Genomic DNA, 22433 nt, shown 5'->3' with positions numbered 1-22433 from the left:
AAGATAGCATTAACTTTAATGGTTTGTTTGAAATTAAACCATAATTGAACCTAAACAAATTCAACAGAGGATTACATATTGTAAGTGGTAAATACCTATGCATTAAGTTGTGTTTATGAATGTATTGGGATATATGAAGGTTCATGAGCATATCAATAGTCATTCTTGATTTGGAATGAAATCTTTGGATGACTACATTACTCTTCATTCGAAGTGGTAGTGTGTAAATCACTTGGAACCTATGTGTAACTTGGGGATTATTTTTGAATGACGAGCCAAGCTATTTGAACCTAAAGCTATTCCAAATTTTTTTTCCAATTTTTTTTCTTTTCCAATTTGCTTTATGCATTCTAATTATCCTGATTTGTATGAGAGTGTAGGGACGAATGATTTTTTTGGATCTTTTGGCCATTTTTAGAAGCTCAATTTGGCAAGTATAGTTATAGTTCCTTTTTTTTTATTTTTCTAAATAAAAAAAAAATAAAAATTAGAGACTTCAATAGTTTTCACTACTCTGCATTCATAAATGTTTGCTATTTAATCTGCAACGCACTTACAATCATTACTGCAGGTAATCATCTTTATTTTGGCATTTTTACATACATAGCACTAAATTCTTATGTATTTACTTATCTCACACCTTAACTTTCATATATACACATGTAGCAGTCAAATCCATTATATCACATATAAATTTCACTATTACCAGTTTTTAAAAGGGAAATACACCTTTTCTTGTATAGGTTTTAAGTACCAAAGTGCTACCTGCGTAAATATGAAATTTTCGTTGTGGGATATGTAAATACACAAGAATTGTGAGCTTGGGATGTAAATTTTCCTTTTTTTTATGATACCAGGATTTTTAAAAGGTATTCAGATGTTTTAGTTTGATTTTTAGGAATGGTCTTATATACCTGTTGGTGGATCCTTGCCAAACACGGAACAGAAGAACCTTGCATTTGGTGCTGCGGCCAGCATGGTGCATCCAGCCACTGGTTAGAAAACTATACTATTAGAACATGCAGTCATTATCATCATGATAGCATTATCCTAACTGATATTCTCCATTCATTCTTGTTGATTGATACGTGAGTTTTCAATGCGATTTTACACAAATCTTTAAGAAATATCATAGCCAGAAACCGTTAATAGTAAAACATGTGATTGTCTGAAGAAAAATATGTACTAATTTTTATTTATCTTTATGAACAGGATATTCAATTGTCCGTTCCTTGTCTGAGGCTCCAAAGTATGCTTCAGTGATTAGTAATATATTGATGAGAAATTCATTTTCAAGACAAAATAAGATCGTAGGGAGTGTTTATAATCCTTCTGCCCTAGGTTTGAATATCTGTTCAGTCAATCATTTCTTTCAACGGCACTTTGATAGACTATTATTTTACCATTCATTCATGGTGTTATCTATAAACTTGTTATTGTATTCATGACATATTTCAGCATGGAGGACTCTTTGGCCACAAGAAAGGAAACGACAAAGAGCATTCTTTCTATTTGGACTAGCTTTAATATTGCAGCTTGATATCGACGGAATTAGAATATTTTTTCAGACTTTCTTTCGCTTGCCTGATTGGTATGTGCTTTTGTCTTTATGCTTTTAATTGCAAGCAGCTGAGCTTACCTGCATCATAAATATCATCATCTGCAGTAAAAACATCATGAGATTGTGTAAATATGTGGGATACTGACAAGTAAAACAATTTCATGTACCCTAAAATGAAGAATTATTTTTCACGTTTTTGGATTATCTATTATTGGACAAAAACTCTGCAACTTGTTTTTGTTCCATTTTCATTTGAAATTCACCCTTGCGTTCATGCTTCTTGAGATTGTAATTCTTTTTGTTCATACTTCAAAAAATCATTCGTAACATCTTTGAACATTTTTTTTTTGTTCAGAAAGAAAAGAATGCCATCTTGGACGGCACAAACTAGTTTATCATCTACTAGATTTTTCTTTTATTAGCGTTGTATATTTTGCATTTTAGAATATTCATTATGATAGAAAATTTATTTCTTATGTTGCACAAAAATCTCTTACACAGATAAATAGCTCATAACTGACTTTAGAAATTGGGTTTCTGACAGAAAACTTGAATGATAAGAACCACAGTAAGTTCCACCATATTGGTTGAAGATTATGATAGTCCACCCTTTTTGTGGAGAACATTGGAAGGTGGTGGTGTTACTGGGTGGAAGATGGATGATCATAATGAATATTAAAATTGGTAGATGAGTATATGGTTGCCACTATTATAGAATAAGAGACAAAAGGCCTCAAAAATCAAGCTATGATAATTGTTAGATGGCAAAATGCAGTGGTCATTTTAGGATGCACAATTATGGACAAGTGATGACAATTGTCAGGGTTGGCTGGTCATCATAGGATAGGTGAAGCTGCTTATTATTAAGTGATGCTGGTAGAGTGAGAGTGGTCAAGTATTGGTTGATGATGACGATGAGTTGTCAATGTTTGTTGATAGCAGTAGTGGATATTAGCATCTATTAAAGGTTGTCGGTGTTGCCTACACTAGAATCGAAGTGATATAAAAGGTGGTTGAACATGTTATCCACCTAGCTGAAGTGAAAATCTTCATTTTAAATTTTCTCCTCAAATGGGCAAAGATTGGTATTTTTTATTATTTTCTGGAGATAGCATTTTGGCCAGTTTTTTCAAGAATGCTATACATTATCGAACGGATTGAAAAGGTCCTCGTTTTCTTTTATATGTTCTGAAAGTTTTAATGTCATAATAAACACAATTTTTTTTTATCCTGGATTTATCATATCCGACTTGCCAAGACAATTCTTTTTATTTTATGCATTTAAAATTTGGAGGATATTTGTCCATTCGTATGACCTAAAAGTTTTTAATTATTATTTTTGAGTGTTTTATTGAAGCCCATTTAAACCACAGATTTAGGTATTTTAGTCTTTGGGTTTACATTATTGTATCACATTATCCTTACTATTAATTTGTTGAAAATGGAATTCAAATGACCTTGGGGCCTATTCTAGAAGTCTGAAGTAATTATGAGTTTTGAGCTATGAAAGTTGCATTAAAATTTGTGCTTTATTAGATATATTTTTTAATGGCATGGCAATTACTTCCCATGTTCGTGCATCAAAATCTCTTTTTGTTAAAAATATTGCTCCTCAAATGTGGGGGCAAAAGTCACAACTTTAGAAATATTTAAGGTGTGACTATTTCATAGTTAACATTGAACTTTGATTGAGACCATTTAACCTTGTTATTGTCATGACTCGGTCGTGGTTTGAAATTATTAAGGTAAGAATAGGTGGAACCATGAAATTCAATTTTTATTAGCAATCTTTATTACTAACAAATAATCATCTAATTAAATCAAAAAAACCACTAATGAATGTAATCTAAAATAAGTTCAATTTTTTCTTTGTTCGACACATTTTTTATATATATTTTCTTTTCTACGACTCATTCATAACCTTTTGAAAGAGTCAGTTTAAAATACGATTAGCTATCAAGTAGTCAGTGAATGCTCATGCTTATAAATTAAAATAATATAAAAGAAAGTATAATAATCTATATACTTCTCAATTAAAATGAATATTATAAAAATAATTGATATGTTTTTTTTCAATTATAACTATTCTAGAAGATTCAGAAAAGAAAAAGTTCTAGAAAAGAAAAGTGTTTATATGTCTTATATTCAAGTCATTAAAGATATATGTTGGAGTTGTTACTTGTGTTCGAACATAAGGAAGATTGACCAAGTATTTTCCATTTCAGTTGGATCACATCAGAGATCGACTTTAAGACTGTATGTTTTTTAGCTTTCGTTATGGATGCTCTTACCAACATTTACAAGAGGATTTTTCTTGGTGTATGCTTTTTCCTGATGATATCCTTCTTATGGATAAGTTTAGAGAAAAAAATCAGAAAAAACGAATTATCGAGCCATACATCAATGTCTAAAGGCATTTGCTTGAGTAGATCTAATATTTACAAGAGGATGTTCCTTGGTGTATGCTTTTTCTGATGATATCCTTCTTGTGGGTAAGACTAGAGAAAGAATTCAGAAAAAAACTTGAATTATTGAGGTATACATCAGAGTCTAAAGGCATTTGCTTGAGTAGATCTAAAGCTAAATAATTGGATTGTAATTTTAACAGTGGCATATCTAGTGGCAGAGTTGTAATTATGAGTGATCAAATCATTAAAAGATGTCAACGTTTTAGTTATCTGGGGCCTATTGTTCAATATGATGGTGATATAGATAGGCATCTTATTAGTAGAATTCAAGTTTGATCGGTTGAAGTGGAGGAATGCATGTGACCTTTTGTGTGATTGAATAATACCACTTAGAATTAAAGGAAAATTTTATAACATGGTGGTGAAACTTGCAATGCTCTATGACGCAGAATGTTTGCCTTTAAAAGAGAAGCATAAAACTAAGTTAACTGTTACTGAGATGAGAATTCCTAGGTGGATGAGTGGCTTGTCATTTAGAGACAAAATGCAAAATGAATGTATATGTGAAAGGGTTTGTGTTGCTGTTGTAACAGACAAGATTAAACACTATCTGGCATAATTTTATATGATGTAATGCTCAACATTCTAAAAGCTACTGATAACTTTGAATGCGTGTTGTACTTTTCTCATAAAGGCTATTGTGCAACACTCAATAAATCGTAAATTTTTTACGATTTACTGTTTGGTGGTTGATCATCCTCAAGCACGTGCTCAACAAATTGAACTCTACTTGCATCGAAAATCTTTTATTCAAATCTATTAAGATCATATTCAATTGAAGGGCAAAACTTGATGGAGCACCAACCTGATCATACTCAACATCTAGTTCATAGTCTCCTTGTGCAGTTATGTACCAATAATTAGGTTGAGAGCATCTACGACACAAATACAGTTTCACTTTATTCGGTTGTAAGAATGCTTGATTTTTATGCTTCACGTATGAGCATCGAAACTTATTTTTTGAAGGATAAGTGGGAAGTTGTGATACTACTTGCATAAATATTCTACATTATTCAAGAACCCATCAATCAGTTACTTTCTACATAGATGCAATCTACTGTACTTCCATGATCTTAAATTTTTAATATCCATTAGTTCCATATATACAAATTGAAAGATAAAGACATTCAACTCATCAATTACATGGACCTCTTCATATATCGTTGTGTATGAAAACGATTCAAACTGATATCTTAGATAAGTAAATTTGTACGTAGCACCTACTTATTTTGTATCACATCCGAAATACTACATTTTTAAAATGATATACATACACACTACCCAATTCTTATGACAAACGCTGATTTTATTGAAATAGAAAAGATACATAAAGCTTATTTGAGAGGGCCCAATAGAGGCACCCTTCTCATACGATACCAAGTATAATATATCCCAACAAAAAGATGCAGATAGACTAAAAAAATATTAAAACATGCGGAAAACAATTAACTAGGGAGGAGCCAGTTTAGTCTGGGCTCTTCCTTTAGTTTTAGGAGCGGAATCGAATAACAAACTTTGAAGTGTCGTGTCATTTCCAGGAGTAACCAAAGTATCATCCATTAAGTTCCAAGTTGGAGTGTGCCCCCAGAAATATGAACCTGCCATTCTTCCACCGAGAAATATGAACCTGCCATTCTTCATTTGAAGACTGACTCATGTGGTCCTCGGTCTGATTAGATATTAGAACCGCAGTAGAAGGAAAGACAGTCATTGCCACAGCGATAGATTCCAATGTATGTGAAGTGTGAATTTATGCTTTTTGAATAGGAGCTGCAGGGCTATCTTGATTTTCGGTATGAACATTATCCCTTATAGTATGGTCAGGAGAAGGGTTCCCAGGGGCAGACACCAACTCCTGTCTTGTGGTGATTCCCTCTTCAGGTTGGCTATCATCAGGTTTGTTGGGAGCGCGTTCAGGTGCAATAACAATAAGTTCTTGTTTTTGACTATTTGTTTTCATCTGTGGGTGCAATCTGAAATATTTCTCTTGTGGGTGTCTAAACATCTTGCAGTGCTTGCAGTAGTAAGTTTTTTGTTTCATAATAATTTTTTGTCAATAACCATTATAAGTCAAGCCAGACTTTTTCTACATCTGGTAGTGTAATATCCATTTCAATCAAAATCCTTGCAATAGAGGGCCTTGAGGAATGAACTGTATGCATGTCTACCTGCAAAAATTTTTCAAGGATAGTCCCAATTGCATATAAGGTAGTTAGATCAAAGAAATGAAGCTCGAGTTCAAGTAATGAGAACCAGATTGGTGCAATTGGGGGTTCTTGACTGGAATCAAAATCAGGGGTCCATTTGAGCAATTTTATATGATTACCCTCGATTGTGATGAATTTCTTTGAGAAAATCTGTGTGATCTTCTTCTATGCTTAGCTGTATTATTACATGTCTTCTGTTAAATTAAACTCACCTGCCAAGCTCCAACTAGTTTGAAATCTTCAAATTTCTTCCTGAAAGTCTTCATCTTAGGGCGACATAATTGAAACTTTCTAATTAATATAAATTTGTATTTTCCTGCACGAGTTGAAATTTCAGCATCAGAGAAGAATAGTGTTGGTTTGCTGTCTTTCTCTCTACTGTTTTGATGATATTGTAATCTCCAGGTTCTCCAATAGAATCATGGTACATTTGCGGGAATGTCAAACTATCTGAGAAGAAGGGGAGCTGCGTTTGATGACCACTGTAGCATCAGAGGGTTTGGCAGGGTTATCACCAGCGAGAGCGACGGCGTAGGAAAGGCCAGAGGCCATTAGCGTGCTTCACACAAGCACTGCAGGAAACAAACTGGCTGGCGCACCTGCAGACTGCCCACGACCAGGTTCGAGCAAAACAAGCGGAACAGTCGAGCAAGCAGAACAGGCTGAACAGTCGAGTAGAAACAGCGGAACCGTTGAGCGGCGTAGCAGATGACCAGCGCGAAGCAGCGAAACATGCGGGTCGAAGATATATATATATATATATACACGTTAAAGTAAACCCAATTCTTATGTATTTATATATTTAACACATAACATGTAATTTTTACAATCATATCACCCAAATCTTTCATATAAAGTGAAAACACCAAATTAAGATATCCCTCACCGAATTCATATGTAATTACATATCTTAACAACGAAACTTTAATGCATTTATATTAATACCACCCAAATCATTCACATAACATTAATACTTCGACAATAGTAATCGTCGAATAAATATGAAAGAGACTTGAGTGATCGAAAAACAACGATTACCTCGAAATGAAATCTATTTATCAGAGCCAAAGGTCATGCTAAAAGCATCGTTTGAGAGGAAAAACAGACATGGGCGTTGTCGGAGAGAGTAGTCGTGAGCGCCATTGGAGCACTAAGAGAAATAAGATGAAGAGAGGATTTCACAGGACCGGGTTATGTTTAAACTAGCTATCGATGGTATTTCCAGGAAATATCCATTTGTATTTATATTATCAAAGAAGGTAAAAAAATTATGCAAATGTGCATCTATTATGTACAAAAATGAGACATGTAGCTACAAGTGTAGAAGAAAGATCCCTATCGTAATCTGCATAGATCAAATGAAATAACCATGAAAGGTAAACTTGACATAAAAATGAGCCTCCCTGTTACATTCACGAAGCGTATGAATACATAAAACTTACTTGAAGTTTAAAAGAAAAGTGAGATCCGTAGCTTCATGCGATCGTTGGTGACAAAAGTCCCCCTTCATGGTAATCCTCAAAAAGTGCATAATGTTGGCATAATATGAAATAAACCCGAGTGATCGATAAACGATAGTTACCTCTGAATGAAATCTATTTGTCGGAGCCAAAGGTCTTATCAGGATCATCGTCAGAGAGGAAAAGCAGATATGAGTGTCGCTGTAGAGAGCAGCTCGAGCGTCATCGGAGCCCTAAGAGAAATGAGAAGAGAGTGAGGATTTCACAGGATTGGGTTTGTTTAAACTAGTTGTCCTTGGTATTTCCAGGAAATATCCATTTGTATTATTATTATCAAAGAAGGTACAAAAATTGCATCTATTATGTACAAAAGTAAGACATGTCGGCTACAAGTATAGAAGAAATATCTCTATTGTCATCTACACGCATCAAATGAATTAGGCATAAAAAGAAAGCTTGACCCAAAAATTAGCACCCTATTACATTCACGAGGCGTATGAAAATATAAAACTTTCTTGAAGTTTAGAAGAAAAGTGAGATTCGGAGCTTTATGTGATCGTTGGCGCCAAAAGTCCCTTTTCATGGTAGTTCTCAAAAAGTGCATAATGTTGGCATAATATGAAAGAAACTGGAGTGATCGAAAAGCAATGGTTATCTCAGAATGAAATCTATCCCAGAGCATCTTCAGTGAGAAAAAAACAGACATGAGTGTCGCCAGAGAGAGCAGCCTCGAGCTTCGTCGGAGCCCTAAGAGAAGACGATATTGAGGATTTCACAAGATCGGGCTTTGTTTAAACTAGCTATCGATGGCATTTCCAGGAAATATGCATTTGTATTAATATTGTCTAAGAAGGCACAAAGATTATATCAGTGTGCTTCTATTATGTACAAAAATGAGACATGTCATTTACAAGTACAGAAGAAAGATCCCTATCTCCATCTAGATGTATCAAATAAAAATATCAATGAAAGACGAGCTTGACGCAAAAATGAGCCGCCCTGTTACACTCACGTGGCATATGAAAAAATAAAACTTGCTTGAAGTTCAAAAGAAAAGTGAGATCCGGAGCATCATGTGATTGTTGACGCTAAAAGTCCCTCTTGGTAGTCCTCAAAATGTGCATAATGTTGGCGTTGTCCCCTTCGATGATGATGCCCTTGTATTCAACATCAACGAGTGGCATATATTTTGAAAACATCTAATGGCTTGAAGCTCCAGTTAAATGTTGTCCCAATGTTCAAGGCAGTGATCGGTAGCAACATGGCCTAATCCCCGCTTGTCACATATGTTAATGCTAGTTCTGACAGCTCTAGAAGGTTGAAGGGCACCGTCGTTGTTCACCTTAAGCCATACAACAACAACACCAACAACAACAAAGCTTTAATCCCACTACGTGGGGTCGGCTACATGAATCCTAATATCCTTTTTCTCCACTGCGTCCTATTTAGTGTCATATTTTCATTTAGTTATAGTAAATTAAGATAATTTTTTATACAATAAGCCATACATTATTTAGTTCTACATGAATCCCACTACGTCGTTCACCTTAAGCCATACAGGATAAAAAAATAAAGGGAACCAACTCAAAAGGGTCGTCTAGCATGTCATTGCTGACAAAATGAATAGTGGCATCTTGGTGAGAGCTTCAAGAATAATTGCAAAATTGATTGTCTTTCGTCCCATGGGTCTGATTGTAGGTTTTGGCATTATGGGCTCTCCAACTGGAGTTGAAGAATTAGAAAAGATAAAAAATTTATCAAATTTTTAAAAGATAAAAATTTTTAGAATTTATTATAAAAACGGGTTTATATGCAAAAGATTGAAAACTTATAAATAATATACGGCAGTCTGTAGGAAGCCTAAAAGAATAATTTGTTATGCTAAAAATTTTATTTTTAGTGATTTTATAAAAATTAGCTTTTATGAAGTTGAAAATTTTATATATAAACTACTCAAGAAAATAGATAGGAAAAGTAAATATTTAGTTCATGTAAAATGTATTAAAGATGAAATCAAAAAATAATTTACTTAGATGAGAATATTTAATATAGGTGGGTGACATATTTTGATAATTTTTTAATGATGATTTTGAAAATACAATCGACTTTACTTATATTAATAGAGTAAATAATAAAAAAGTTTTTTTACTTCTATTGTCACATTAATAAAATGAAGGTGTCAAAATATTAAGGAAATGATGTGTAGAAAATCAATTGTATCTAATAGTATTTTAGTAAAAGTGTTGAAATATTTAGAATATCTAGGAAATTTTTTGCTCATTAAACCTTTTAGTGTCATTTTAAAAACTAAAATGATGCCAAATGGGTGAAAAAGAAGTCTATTGGTTCCTATTCTTAAGAATAAAGGGTTGCATAAAAGTGTCATACATTATAAATGTGTCATACATTAAAGTTATGGAAGAGAGTTATTGAACATAGGTTATGACTTGATATGAAATTTCTTAAAACCAGTTTGGATTCATGTTGGAAAAGTTTATTGTGAAAGTTATATATTCATTGAGCGGTTTGATGAAGAAGTACAAAGACAATATGGAGAATCTCCATATAATTTTTTGTTATTTGGAAAAAATCTTATGATAACATTTCAAGAGGACTATTTTGGAGAGTTCTACTAAATAAAGGTTGATCTTGTTTTTATTCAGGTTAGTAAAGATGTGTATATTAGAGTTGTTACTTGTCTTCGGCATAAGGAAGATTAACCAAGTATTTTTTATTTAAGTACGATTAATTTTTATTTAAGTACGATTACCTTAGAAATCGGTTTTAAACCCATATCCTTTTGCTTTAGTTATGGATGGTCTTGCTGGATATTTATAGAAAGATGTACCTTGGTGTATGCTTTTCACTGAGGATATCCTTCTTGTGCATTAGACTAGATAGAGTTTAGAATATGCTTGAATTATGAAAGTCAACTTTGGAGTCTAATGGCTTTTGTTTGAGTAGATCTAAAATTGAATACATGGAATGTAATTTTATTAGTATTAGATCAAGTGGTGGGTTATAATAATGGGTGATCAAGTCATTAAAAGGAGTGAATGTTTTAGATATCTTAGGTCTGCTGTTAGAAGTGATGGTGATATAGATGGACATGTTATTATTAGAATTCAGGTTGGATGGTTGAAGTGGAGAAATGCATCGGCATATTTTGTAATAGCAAAATAACACTTATAAGGATAATTTTATAAACTAGTGGTGAGACCTGCAATACTTTATGAATGTTGACCTGTAAAAGAGAAGCATGAAATTAGTGTCACTGAGATGAGAATGCTCAGGTGGATTCATGGTTACTTTAAACATCGATCATCTGATGACCAAGTTAGGAAGTAGATTTTTTAGATTTAACTTATGTTAAGAAATGTAGAGGTAGACCATAGAAGACTTGGACATGTATAAAAATGAGCTTTAACTTATTGAAGTTAAATAAAGTATGACACAGGAGGACACGATGGAGAAAAATGATCATGTAGTTAACTCCACTTATTGAGATAAAGGCTTGTTGTTATTGGTTTTGTTGTTGTTCTTGTTTTGAACATCTTAGTGCTTTAATGAACCCAAAATTTCGCAACATGATTAGTCTCATGGAAACATTTGTTTCGACTATAAGCACGTAGAATTTAGAGTATGAGATGTTTTTTTCAATTTTATGCAAAGCATTGAGAAGTTTTTAATCATTCATTTGCTATATATTCTTTTCTTAATTCAAATGTATTATTTAGAAAATGATATAAATACATCGATGATAATCATAAAAAAATGAGAGTAAAAAAAGAAGTTTACCTCAATAAAGAAAAGAATTCAAAGATTCTTTTTGATTGATTAGCTTAAAGCTTTTGAAAGATAACAGAGTATTAAATTTTCTTTTGACTTTTGTCTTTTCTAGTTTAAAGAACATGAAATTTTTTATCCATTAGAAAGTCTATATTTTCATTGGGGCAATCATAACCAGAAACACGCGACTAATATTCATTATTTTGTTTTTAGAAGGAAGAAAGGACGGGACATTTCACGAATTTGTAAAAATTTACTAGTGATAATTTTAGTATTAGTTAAAATAGTTTACATGAACGGCCAAAAGGAGAAATATTAGTTACTTTCTCTTGAAGAGAATTGAACATAAAATCATGTTTTGAGGATAGGTTTGAACAATAATTGGGAGAACTTCCACCATTAAATCAACATATGTAATGTCGTGCAAGTTACATAGATGATTTCTCACATCAATATGAGCCTGGAAATATTCAAAGAATTTATATTCAAAATGCTAGCTAGAGGTGCATTATGATAGTATGTTTTAGAATTCGTTTTCTAACTGCCATAGAGGGCCTAATAAAATAATTTATTTGTAGCATGCATCTATAAATATATATTTTTTTAATGGAAGTCAAAGAGAGCAATGTTGACTGCTTGAATTAGTGCAAATGAAGTGATGACAAATAAATCTAAACTGCAGTGACAGGCAACTGAGGAGCAATCACAATGTATAGACAATTTGCATATGTGCATGAGTTGCTTGTTAATATAATACGATCAACTTGAGAATGATCTTTTGTTGTTTCATTTAAATTAATTTGGAGCCAAATTTAGGCGTTCAATATCATTTGGTATGTCTCATCGAAGCACAATCTTCATGAAGTTGATATTAAAATTTGAATATGGAGTTAATTATAAAAGATTATAATCCAAAATTTTTGTGTGCTTTGAGATTATAAATTTACATTAAAATTTTGAAACTTCATCTAATGGCACATTAATATTCCTAGCAGCTGATGGTAGCTTCTGCATTTAAAACAATTATTTATTTTATGAATGTTTGACTTCAAAACTTAATAGTTTACTTGCGCATGATGGGGATTAAGGAGTGACAATCATTTAACTTTGTGTGCTATGATGTTCAACATTCAACCTTTGTGTCTTTTCGCAGGATGTGGCAGGGTTTTCTGGGTTCCACACTTTCTTCGGTGGATCTTATATGGTTTTCCTTCTACATGTTTGCAATAGCACCCAACAGCCTAAGAATTTCCCTCGTAAGGCATCTCTTTGCTGATCCGTCTGGCTTAACTATGATTCGGGAGTACCTTACCCTGTAAAATATAACGCGCATTTATTTCTGCATCTTTTGGGGATCATCCTTCATTTTCTAATGGATTGGCTATTCTGGTTTGTGCTTCCCTTCAATATTGCAAATAAGCATCAAAATTAAGTAAATTCAATTTGTGCATATTTTGAGAGATGCACGTAGTTATTGCAAAATGCTCTTACCAATCGCCAGTTTTTTTTCATTTTTTTTTTAGTTTCAAGAATTTTAAGGGATTATTTCGGATCATTTTGGTTTTTCTTTTCCTATTTCTTATTTTTTTTATTAATATTTTGATTTGAAATAAAATATGTTTATTTCATTATGATTGTTTTTAAAAGTTTGAATAGTGATACTGGTGTTCGATGGTTATAAGCAAGTATCGAAAGCCTCTAAGAGTCACGCAATTGTAACGAGCGGTAGCCTGCACTTATTGCAGGGGGAGGGGCGGTGATTGTATTTTAAAAAATAGAAATTATTTTAAATTGTTTTTAAATGAGTTGCTATATTGTAAAATACAAATTATGAAAATGCATGAAAGGTATATTAAAAATATATTAAAAAAATGTATAAAATAAAAATAAAAATAATTACTCAGCGTTCTTTAGTTATCATGTTATTTGTCTCTCGTAAGTTTTTTTTTTTTTTCTTGGTGCTGATTTACGTATTTCACACAATTTTTTTAGTAATATTTTTAACACTTAGAGCTCTATAATTGACATTCTAGCATTTCTTTAATACTATTAATAGAGTTATGGATCATGTTAGTCATGCTCTTGCCAAATTCTGTCGGTCAAAAATATATTGACTTTGTTATCATTTGATTGCCACAAAATTTTAATTAAATAATGCATTAATTTCACTCTATTTTTTGGGTACTCTTTTTATGTCTTGCCTATAAGATTTGAGAAATCATTTTGGAGACGATCTTGACGATTGGGGAAGAAGGAGAATCCTCTGTCCATAGTTGCAATTGGTTCAATAGAAAAAAAATTATTTATTTTTATTTAATGTTTTTATGTTTCTTGTCAATTTTTGACTTGTATTTATCGCTCGGTCCAGGTCTTATGATGCCCATGTCTCATTTGCTTGATCAGTTCGTTGCTCGATAAGTCTGTCGCCCCGGTTGGACTACACCTGTCGTTATGCCTTAGGTAGATCATGTCACTACCTACTTGGGGGTAGCCGTTGAGACTCGCTGCTGGGGTGATTTGCACCATACCCATCGCAGAGCTTGTCCATATTTTGGTAAGAAACGGTCTCTAGAGCTTTATCAATGTCGAGTTCGGAGTCAGGCTTCCTTATGCTTGGTGTTGAATTAGTGATTATTATTTGCTCATCTCGAAGGAAAGTATGTCTTGAAGGAGAGTCTTTATGTGCTTGTCCTTGAGGAGTCTTTTGTTTGCTCGTCCCGGAGAAGAGTCTTTTTGTGCTCGTTCCGGAAGAAAGTTTTGTTTGCTAATTTTTGGGAAGTCTTCATGTGTCTGTCCCAGAGGAGATCTTTTTTTGCTGGAGGAGAGTCTTTATGTGCTTGTCCTGTTGGAGATTCTTTTGTCTGTTCCTCTGAATTCAAATTCTCCGAGAACTCTTCGAGTGCCTCAAGTCTTAGTCCGACATAGGAGATAACAAAATTAGAAAAGTTGACATATATATTTTAGAGAAAGAAGTGATAAAATAGAATATCATTGATGGATATTTTGGTTGCTTAGGCTTTTGGTCCAACTTTTTCAGCCACATGACTTTTTGGTCAGTTGACTTTCTATCAGCTTTCTTCAGTCTTTTTATTTTTCATTTGATCATGTCTCTCCTGTGCTATTTTTTGAAGTTGCAAAATCTGATAGTTATATAATATTATTATTTTATATATATACACATATATTTTGTTTACTGTTTTAAGCCTCTTTTGGCAACCAAACCTATGCTCGTGAACTTCCATACCCTATGGAGTCGATCAGAAAATTCTCCATCTAACTTGAGTTATTCGATCGGAGAGGTGGCCGACATGATTGGTCAGAGAGGTGGTTGGTCGAAGAAAAGAGAGTTATGCATGTTAACACTGACTGAAAATTAAAATAGCATGGTTTATGGGTTAGTGTATAGAGACAGTATTGAATGGTATGTTTTCAAATCTTTCTTTTCACACTGGCCAACAAATAAAATACCAGGGTTTAGAGGTTTGATATATAAAGACAGTATTGGGTGATATGTATGTAAATTATCCCTTTTTACGCCAATGGATGTGGCATTGGCAACCGATTGATGATTCTTTGGAAACCATGAGTGTTTCTTCAAGCAAGAGTGACAGTCAGTTGAAGAAAAGAGTGGTATCCATGCAAATCTTCCTGGTCAGACTAGCCAACAAATGAAATAACAAGGTTTAGGGGTTAGAGATACAGAGACAGGATTGGGTGTTATGTACGTAAATCTTCCCCTTTTTTGGCCGGCGGAAGCGACGTTGGCGACCGATTGATGCTTCTTTGGCAACCAACCTTGAGGTTGAGCGTTTCCTCTGGCTGCCTTGAGTGCAGTGGCATTATCGTCTTCGACCTTGTTGGAATTTGGTTGGCCGAAAACATGATCAGCCACTGGAATTGGCCAGGTGACAACTTGTTGGTTGTTGGATTGATCGGTGCAGCAATTTTATTGATCGCTTGATTGAGTGAGCCACCGACATTTAGTTGACTAAAAGCGTGCTAAGTCGATGAAATTATTCAGTCAGCAACAAGCTTAGCTGCTGAAAAGAGTCTGCCACAACTATTTGGTCAGCTGTATTGGTTGGCCTTTAGAATAGGTTGGCCGACAACTGGCCCGACCTTTAGTAATGGTCAACCAAAGAGAAGAGGAAAACCATAGGCACAACTTTCTCTTGTTATGAACATAATTTCCAAATCCAAAAAACATCTCATTAAAACTTATTTCTTCAACAAAATTGATCTTAATCTTTCATGTCACCCGGTCGCTAGAGTCTCATCGACGACATTTTGAATGTCTTATACTTCAATGTCTTCTTAATTTTAGTTTATAATAACTTGAATCACAATATTATGGTGGAAAAAGTCAACTGGTGGGGTTTTGGTGACTTAGGTGGAATGGTGAGAGGTTTTTCAGTGATCGACTGGAGGCTTCGCGATTGGCTGGCCCGATGTTTAGTTGGGTTTCATCAACCGGAAGGGAGGACTTTGCCCCTGGTTAGACATTGGCGATCATCGACCGACATGAGCTGATTTTAGGTGAGTGACTAAACTTCAACAGGATGATTTTGAGCCAGCAGCTGATACCGACGATCGGAAGCTGGCCTCAAATCTCGTAATCCAATCATTGATTTTGGAAATCTGTGACTGAGCCAAGGACTCAACAACAATAGAAAAATCATTCTATTGTAGCTTGGTTTTATGCTTGCAAAAATATCACCTTGGTGTTTGCTTTCTGATACACCTAAAAAATATAGTGTTCTTAGACATATTTTTTTATCTATTTTTGAGATATTGCGCTTTAATGGAACGTATTTGTGTATTTTTCCTTCAGTACAAGTAAAAAGGTGGAAGATGCTAAAAGGAATGAAAACAATGATCAAATGTGAAGCAAAAATGCAAAAATGGTGCAAAAGTGTTTTAGCGCCTAAGCGCCAGATCTGGTGCTTAAGCGTCGGTGAAACAGAGAAGGTCGCGCCAAAGCGCTAGAGGCCCCGCGCTTAAGCGCCAGAGTTAGTTATTTGAAGGGTTAATTCATTTTGCCGAATTTTGAAGGATCATTTTAGGAACCTATTTGCTAAAGAAGGTGGTTATGGCAACTAGAAATGAAAATATGGCTAAAAGACTTGTGAAAGAAAGGAGGCATCCATTAGAAAATACATCGAATCAGGACATATTTTAAAGAGATACCAAGACACCTCTTGGAAAATTATAAAAGAAGGAAGTTGAGAGAACATAAAAGGGCGGGTCCTGAAAAGTTCTTGAAGAAATTCGTGGAGAAACATTTGGAGAGATTTTTCAGCCACCACAAATTTACTTTTTCCTTTTTGTTTTTAGTTTTAATGTGAGAGCTAAGAGTGTTGTAAGAGAGAAGAGATTCAAAGGAACTTCAAGAGTTTGGTGGAGGATTTGAGATAAGTTTTTATCTTTGTTTTTAAACTACTTTTGGTTTTAGTCGAGACTTCTTGTTGGTTTGATAATGATTTCTACTTTTAAAATAAAGTGTGGTTTTGTTTTCTCCATGGATTTTGAATAATTTTCTTTAACTTTCTCCTTAAAATGATAAGTAATTAAAGTATTGGATGAAAGTTGTCGAGCGTATTGATACACCAAAAATATATGAATTTTTAGACCCATATTTTATACTAATTTTTTGTGATATTGCACTTTAATAGAGGACATTTTTATGTTTTCCTGTAGGTGGTTGAATTTTAGGATTTGAAGCAAAAAAGAAGCAAAAAGAATGAAATTTGGAGCAAAAATGAAGCAGTTGAAAATTTGTTCATCGCCGACGGCGTCGTTTGACAGAGACCAGCTAATTAAATTGCGGAACATTGGCGCCATTGGTGCCAGAATGGGCGCTGACGGTACCAATGTCGGTTCAGCCCCTATTTTTAGAAGATTTGACAAATTTGAATGTTTCTTAAAAAGTTTTTGGAGGCACCTATTGGAGAACCGACTCTAGGCTTTATTTGGTGCCAAAATTGTTCCGAAAAGTGACTCTTCCTGACATCTCATTGCCCCAATTCAACCTTCCATGCATCACATATTCTTTCCTTTTTCATTCTACAACCATTTAGAGCCTGTTGTTCTTATAATTTAGAGTTTTGTGGTGAGATTAAGTGTGAACTCTTCTCTAAGTTTGTTGGAGAAGGAGAAAAGTGAGAGATTTCTTCTTCCTACATTTCCTAGAATAGGCTAGAAGGGATTTGCTTTGAGAAAGAGTTTCAGATAAGTGTTGTTTATTTATTGGTGTTGTATGAACTTTCTTTTATATATAAAATTTGTGTTTGGTTGTATCTTTCTCATGAAGTTTGAGTAGTTTACTTTATCTTTCTCCCTACTCTGAGATATGATGAAATGAAGAGATAATATGTATGTGCTAATATTAAAATATAAAATAAATTGTGATGATTTTTCAACTCCAAACTTAATTTACTTTTCGATTTGGCCAATTAAATTGTTAAAATATATTGTGAAACATATGATTTGGGAAATGGAGTATGAGTTCTACAACAAAGTGAGGATCACATTTGATTTCATGAAGAAGAATTTCATTCATGAAAGTAAGTGCAAATAAATAGAAAAATATACTTTGTTGGGTGTAGAATTGGAGAATATTTATGGTGACATACTAAAATCCTTAATCGATCTTAGTGTTTAAAAACTAAAGCGAGAGTTAGCCTTCAAGTGAAGGGAAGTGGGAGCTCTGGAGTGGGTGCCAGTATCCTCTTAGCCTAGCCACGGATTTAGAGACTAAACCTGGGATTAACCACTAATTTTTTATAACACTGTATCATGGTAGAGAATTAAAACTTCTCTTATTTGGCACAATACATATTAAAACCATTTATCTCATCTCATTTTACGAAAATCTCATTGTAGTAGGAATGATGCTTTTTCACATAATAAATCTTCATCACATAAACACAGTTTAATAGTTTAGTAGTTACTGTTTAAATTTTGTATTTCAGTTTTGTTATTAGTTAATTAATTTAGTTCTAATAATATCTCAACATTCAAAATTAGAGACAGTAATTTCATTTTGACTTTATGTGAATTTTCTAGTAAATTTATTATTTCAAATTTAAACCTTCCTCGTGGGATCGATATTTGGGGCTTAAATAGAAAGTTCTTTATTACTTGATTATGATACGTATATTTGCGTAGAATCCCAATTTTAATTGCTTAAATTTTTAATTCATAAAATATTGCATAAAGCTTTTCGCACTGTTGCATAACAGAGTCAACTATATAATTTTTACACAACTATATTTCACTCGAGATCAAGTTTTTGGCGTCATTGTCGGGAAAGGTGGAAAATTAAATAGATTTCGTAAATTAAAAAATCTAGAGATAATTAATTAAAAAAATTCAAAAACATTCAAAAAAAAATTCAAAAATCCAAAAAGAAAATATATTTTTTTAGGAGTTATTTTTAAGAAAATTTTCTTTTCTTATTATATTTTTTTCTGCGAAATATTGAATCTGAAGGTTTAGTACCTTACGATTCAGAATTAGAGCTTACTAATATAAAAATTCAAAAATAACAAAAATAAATTAAAAACTTAAACAAAATGACGAATAACTTAAATAATCAACTAAACAAAAATCGACAAAGACTTTTAAAAGATTATGCTAATTCGATAGCAGATGAACTTCATTTGACTATTCAAAATCCTGATGCTGCTGCTAATTCATTTGAGCTTAAACCTGCTTATATCCAAATGGTACAAAATAATCAAGTTGGAGGAACACCTTCAATTTGGAGGATCACCTATTGAAGATCCTAACTTACATCTTGCTAGTTTTCTTGAGATTTGTGACGGAGTGTCTAATGATGGTATTAGGCTTAGACTTTTTCCTTTTTCATTAAGGGATAAAGCTAATGCTTGGTTAAATTCATTAGCACCTGAACCTATTAGAACTTAGGGAGAACTATCAAAAACATTCTTGGCTAAATATTTTCCACCCTCGAAAACTGTTAAGCATAGAAATGATATTAAATCTTTTTGTCAGTTTGAAGGGGAGTCGATATATGAAGCTTGAGAAAGATTTAAAGATCTTCTTAGAAAATGTCCACACTATGCTCTACCAGATTGGTTAATAATTCAAACATTTTATAATGGATTATAGGATTACTTAGCTCTATTATAGATGATGTTGCGGGTGGATCACTAATGTCAAAACGTTTTGATGAAGCATTTTCTTGAATTGAAGAAATGACTACTAACAATTTTCAATGGCCCTCTGAAAGGGTAAATCCTAAGAGAGTAGCTAGTATTCATGATTCTGATGCAATGTCTATTTTAGCATCTTAAATTGCTGCTATTTCGAAAAAGATTAATCAAATAGGAGTGAACTATTCTCAAATACCCCCAGTATTAAAGGAAAATTCACTAGGAAAGATCATTGATACTCAATCATCTTATGAAAGTTTAAATGCTATAAATAATCAAAATAACAATCCTTATTCTAACTTTTATAATCCTGGATGGAAAAATCACCCTAATTTTAGTTGGAATCTCTTTCTACAAGAAATCTAGCCCCAACAGGCCTAGCCATAATATAGGTTGGAACATCAAATTTTAGAGGGCAACCAAGTGCTCTACTGACACTAAAAGCATATTTTGATGATAATACTGTATAGGGAGATTAAGGAGTTTAAACCACATAGGAACAATTGGGGGTTCCTTATTAGGATCAAACCCAGGTGTCCACTTCACCAATTTCATTGGAGTTCCATTAATTAGCCATTAATAATCAAGGACTGTTTAGCAAACACTCTTGCATAATCTTCCTCAGTAGATAATTTAATTAACAAATGCCTGCCATCCAGCAAACCCAATTTCCAAGGGCCATTTAACTTTAGCTCATCAAAATATTTCCTTACATAATTCGTCATAAAATGTCCATACTGAAAATTTTCTATTAGAGTAAACTTAATTAATTCATTAAGAGATTGAATTTCTTGTGTGGAAAAAATGATGGCTGGTTCCCCATCCTTCATCCCCAAGGGGTTAACACAAGGGAAAACCCCCTTCCATGTAGCAGAATCATGAAGGGTTTGTGGAAACACCAAGTGCTCAAAAGTCTTAGGAACATTAATTCCACTTCTAACTACATCAGCAAATATAGCCTTTGCTCATTGAGCATTAGTTTCAACATCAATGGGACAATCCATTGATAAAATAACCAATGAAACAAAAAATGAGAAAGAAGCTATCAGCCCAAAGAATAGCAAGCACCACTAACAAACCAACTAGTGATATGCACCAAGCAAATAATGGAACAACAGCCAAAAATCAAAGCAACTAGTCCACTAACAAACTAGCTATTTATAAACAAAAAACTAGCAAAAGAGAACCAAAATATAGTCCACCAAGCTTAGCAAGCAATGGAACAGTAACACGGTCCACCAAGATTAGCAAGCAGTCAATGGAACAGTAGCCAAGATTCAAAAAGAGGTTGCCCGGGAAAGTCTCAAGCAAAGAGAGATTCCAAAACTTCAAACCTAGACAAAAGATCTTCTTACGGCGGAGACACCAAGCTCCTCCACCTAGCTCCATGGTGCCGCCAGGAAGGTCTATCAGTGCTCAAACCCTAGCAGAGCAAAAACTGTAACAATTGCCATATATATATATATATAAGCTTGCCTTAGAATCCATTGATGGTCATAAAAGCTGCTGGGCCAAATGGGTATACCTCTAATCTTTATAAAGCTACTTAGGGCAAGACTAGTAAAGATATTATACAGGCTGTTCAACACTTCTTTCATGGTGTGGATCCCTCTAGATACTTCAGTGCCTCTACCATTACTTTGATACCAAAGAATCAAAATAGAAAAACTTAGGGAGATTACAGGTCCATCAGCCTAACTAATGTGATCTCCAAATTGATCAGCAAGATTATTGTTTTCAGGCTTCAACCACACCTTCAGCACCTTATCAGTGACAATCAAGTGGCATTTGTTAAAGGGAGAAACATTACAGACAATATTCTACTTTCTTAGGAACTCCTATTAGATCTGAATAAAAAATGTAGAGGGAGAAATGCCATTTTCAAGCTTGATATAAACAAGGCCTATGATACCATTAACTGGGACTTTATTCTAGATACTTTATCTGCCAGAGGCTTTAATGAATATTTCATCAATTTGATTCACAAGTGGATGAAGTGCAATGCTCATTCTATTCTGATTAATGGCAAATGTCATGGCTTCTTTAATGCTTCCAGGGGTATCAAGGAGGGAGACCCATTGTCTCCAACAATCTTTATTCTAGCTCTGGATTATTTCTCTAGACAGTTGAATAAACTGTTTACTACCTCACCTCACTTGGCATATCATCACAGATCCAATATTATCATAAGCCATTTAGCTTATGCTGATGATATAATTATCTTCTCTAATGCTTCAAAAAAAATACTGTCGGGAAGATATACAAATGTCTCCTCCACTTTCAACATGCTTCAGGTATGGCCCTTAACCAACAGAAATGTCAATTTATTGTTAACACTAATTCCACTCCTCAGATCAAGCATTGGATTTCTGATTACAATGGTTTTAGCTATGTTAATCTCCCCATTAAATATCTTGGTGTACAATTACTTAAAGGAAGAACTAGACAAATCCAATTTCAAGAAGTTATTGATCAAATCAAAGCCTAACTTGATTGTTAAACTAATTCTTTTCTGTTAAATAGTGGGAGGATCACTTTTTTGAGGAGCATTTTGACTGTCATGCCATCATATGTCCTTCAAATGTTCACTATGCAAAAGGGTACACAAGTAGCAATTGGAAGAATGATCAATAAATTTCTTTGGTCTGGACAAAGGAAGCAATGCCACTGGCTTTCTTGGCAGAATGTGTAAAAGCCTTTGCAGGCTAGGGGGCTGGGCTTCAAGGACTTCCAATACTTGAGTTTTATCAATCTTTACAAACTGTGGATCA

The 22433-nt window shown here is 33.7% G+C and overlaps 1 protein-coding gene across 1 annotated transcript in view; it reads left to right on the top strand.

Moving 5' to 3' along the window:
* The window catches only part of LOC110030128 (lycopene epsilon cyclase, chloroplastic), a 48568-nt gene extending 35588 nt beyond the window's left edge, over positions 1 to 12980 (top strand). Inside the window, exons 8-11 of the mRNA XM_020732704.1 lie at positions 899 to 995; positions 1213 to 1341; positions 1459 to 1591; positions 12639 to 12980. Of these exons, the coding sequence (XP_020588363.1) occupies positions 899 to 995; positions 1213 to 1341; positions 1459 to 1591; positions 12639 to 12804 (525 nt within the window). The 3' untranslated portion in view covers positions 12805 to 12980. The remainder of the gene's footprint in view (positions 1 to 898; positions 996 to 1212; positions 1342 to 1458; positions 1592 to 12638) is intronic.
* Positions 12981 to 22433: the final 9453 nt, after the last annotated feature.

The sequence above is a fragment of the Phalaenopsis equestris genome, unplaced genomic scaffold (genome assembly GCF_001263595.1).
Source record: "Phalaenopsis equestris unplaced genomic scaffold, ASM126359v1 Scaffold000662, whole genome shotgun sequence".
Classification (NCBI taxonomy): domain Eukaryota; kingdom Viridiplantae; phylum Streptophyta; class Magnoliopsida; order Asparagales; family Orchidaceae; genus Phalaenopsis; species Phalaenopsis equestris.
This window is presented reverse-complemented; position numbering and strand designations above follow the sequence as displayed.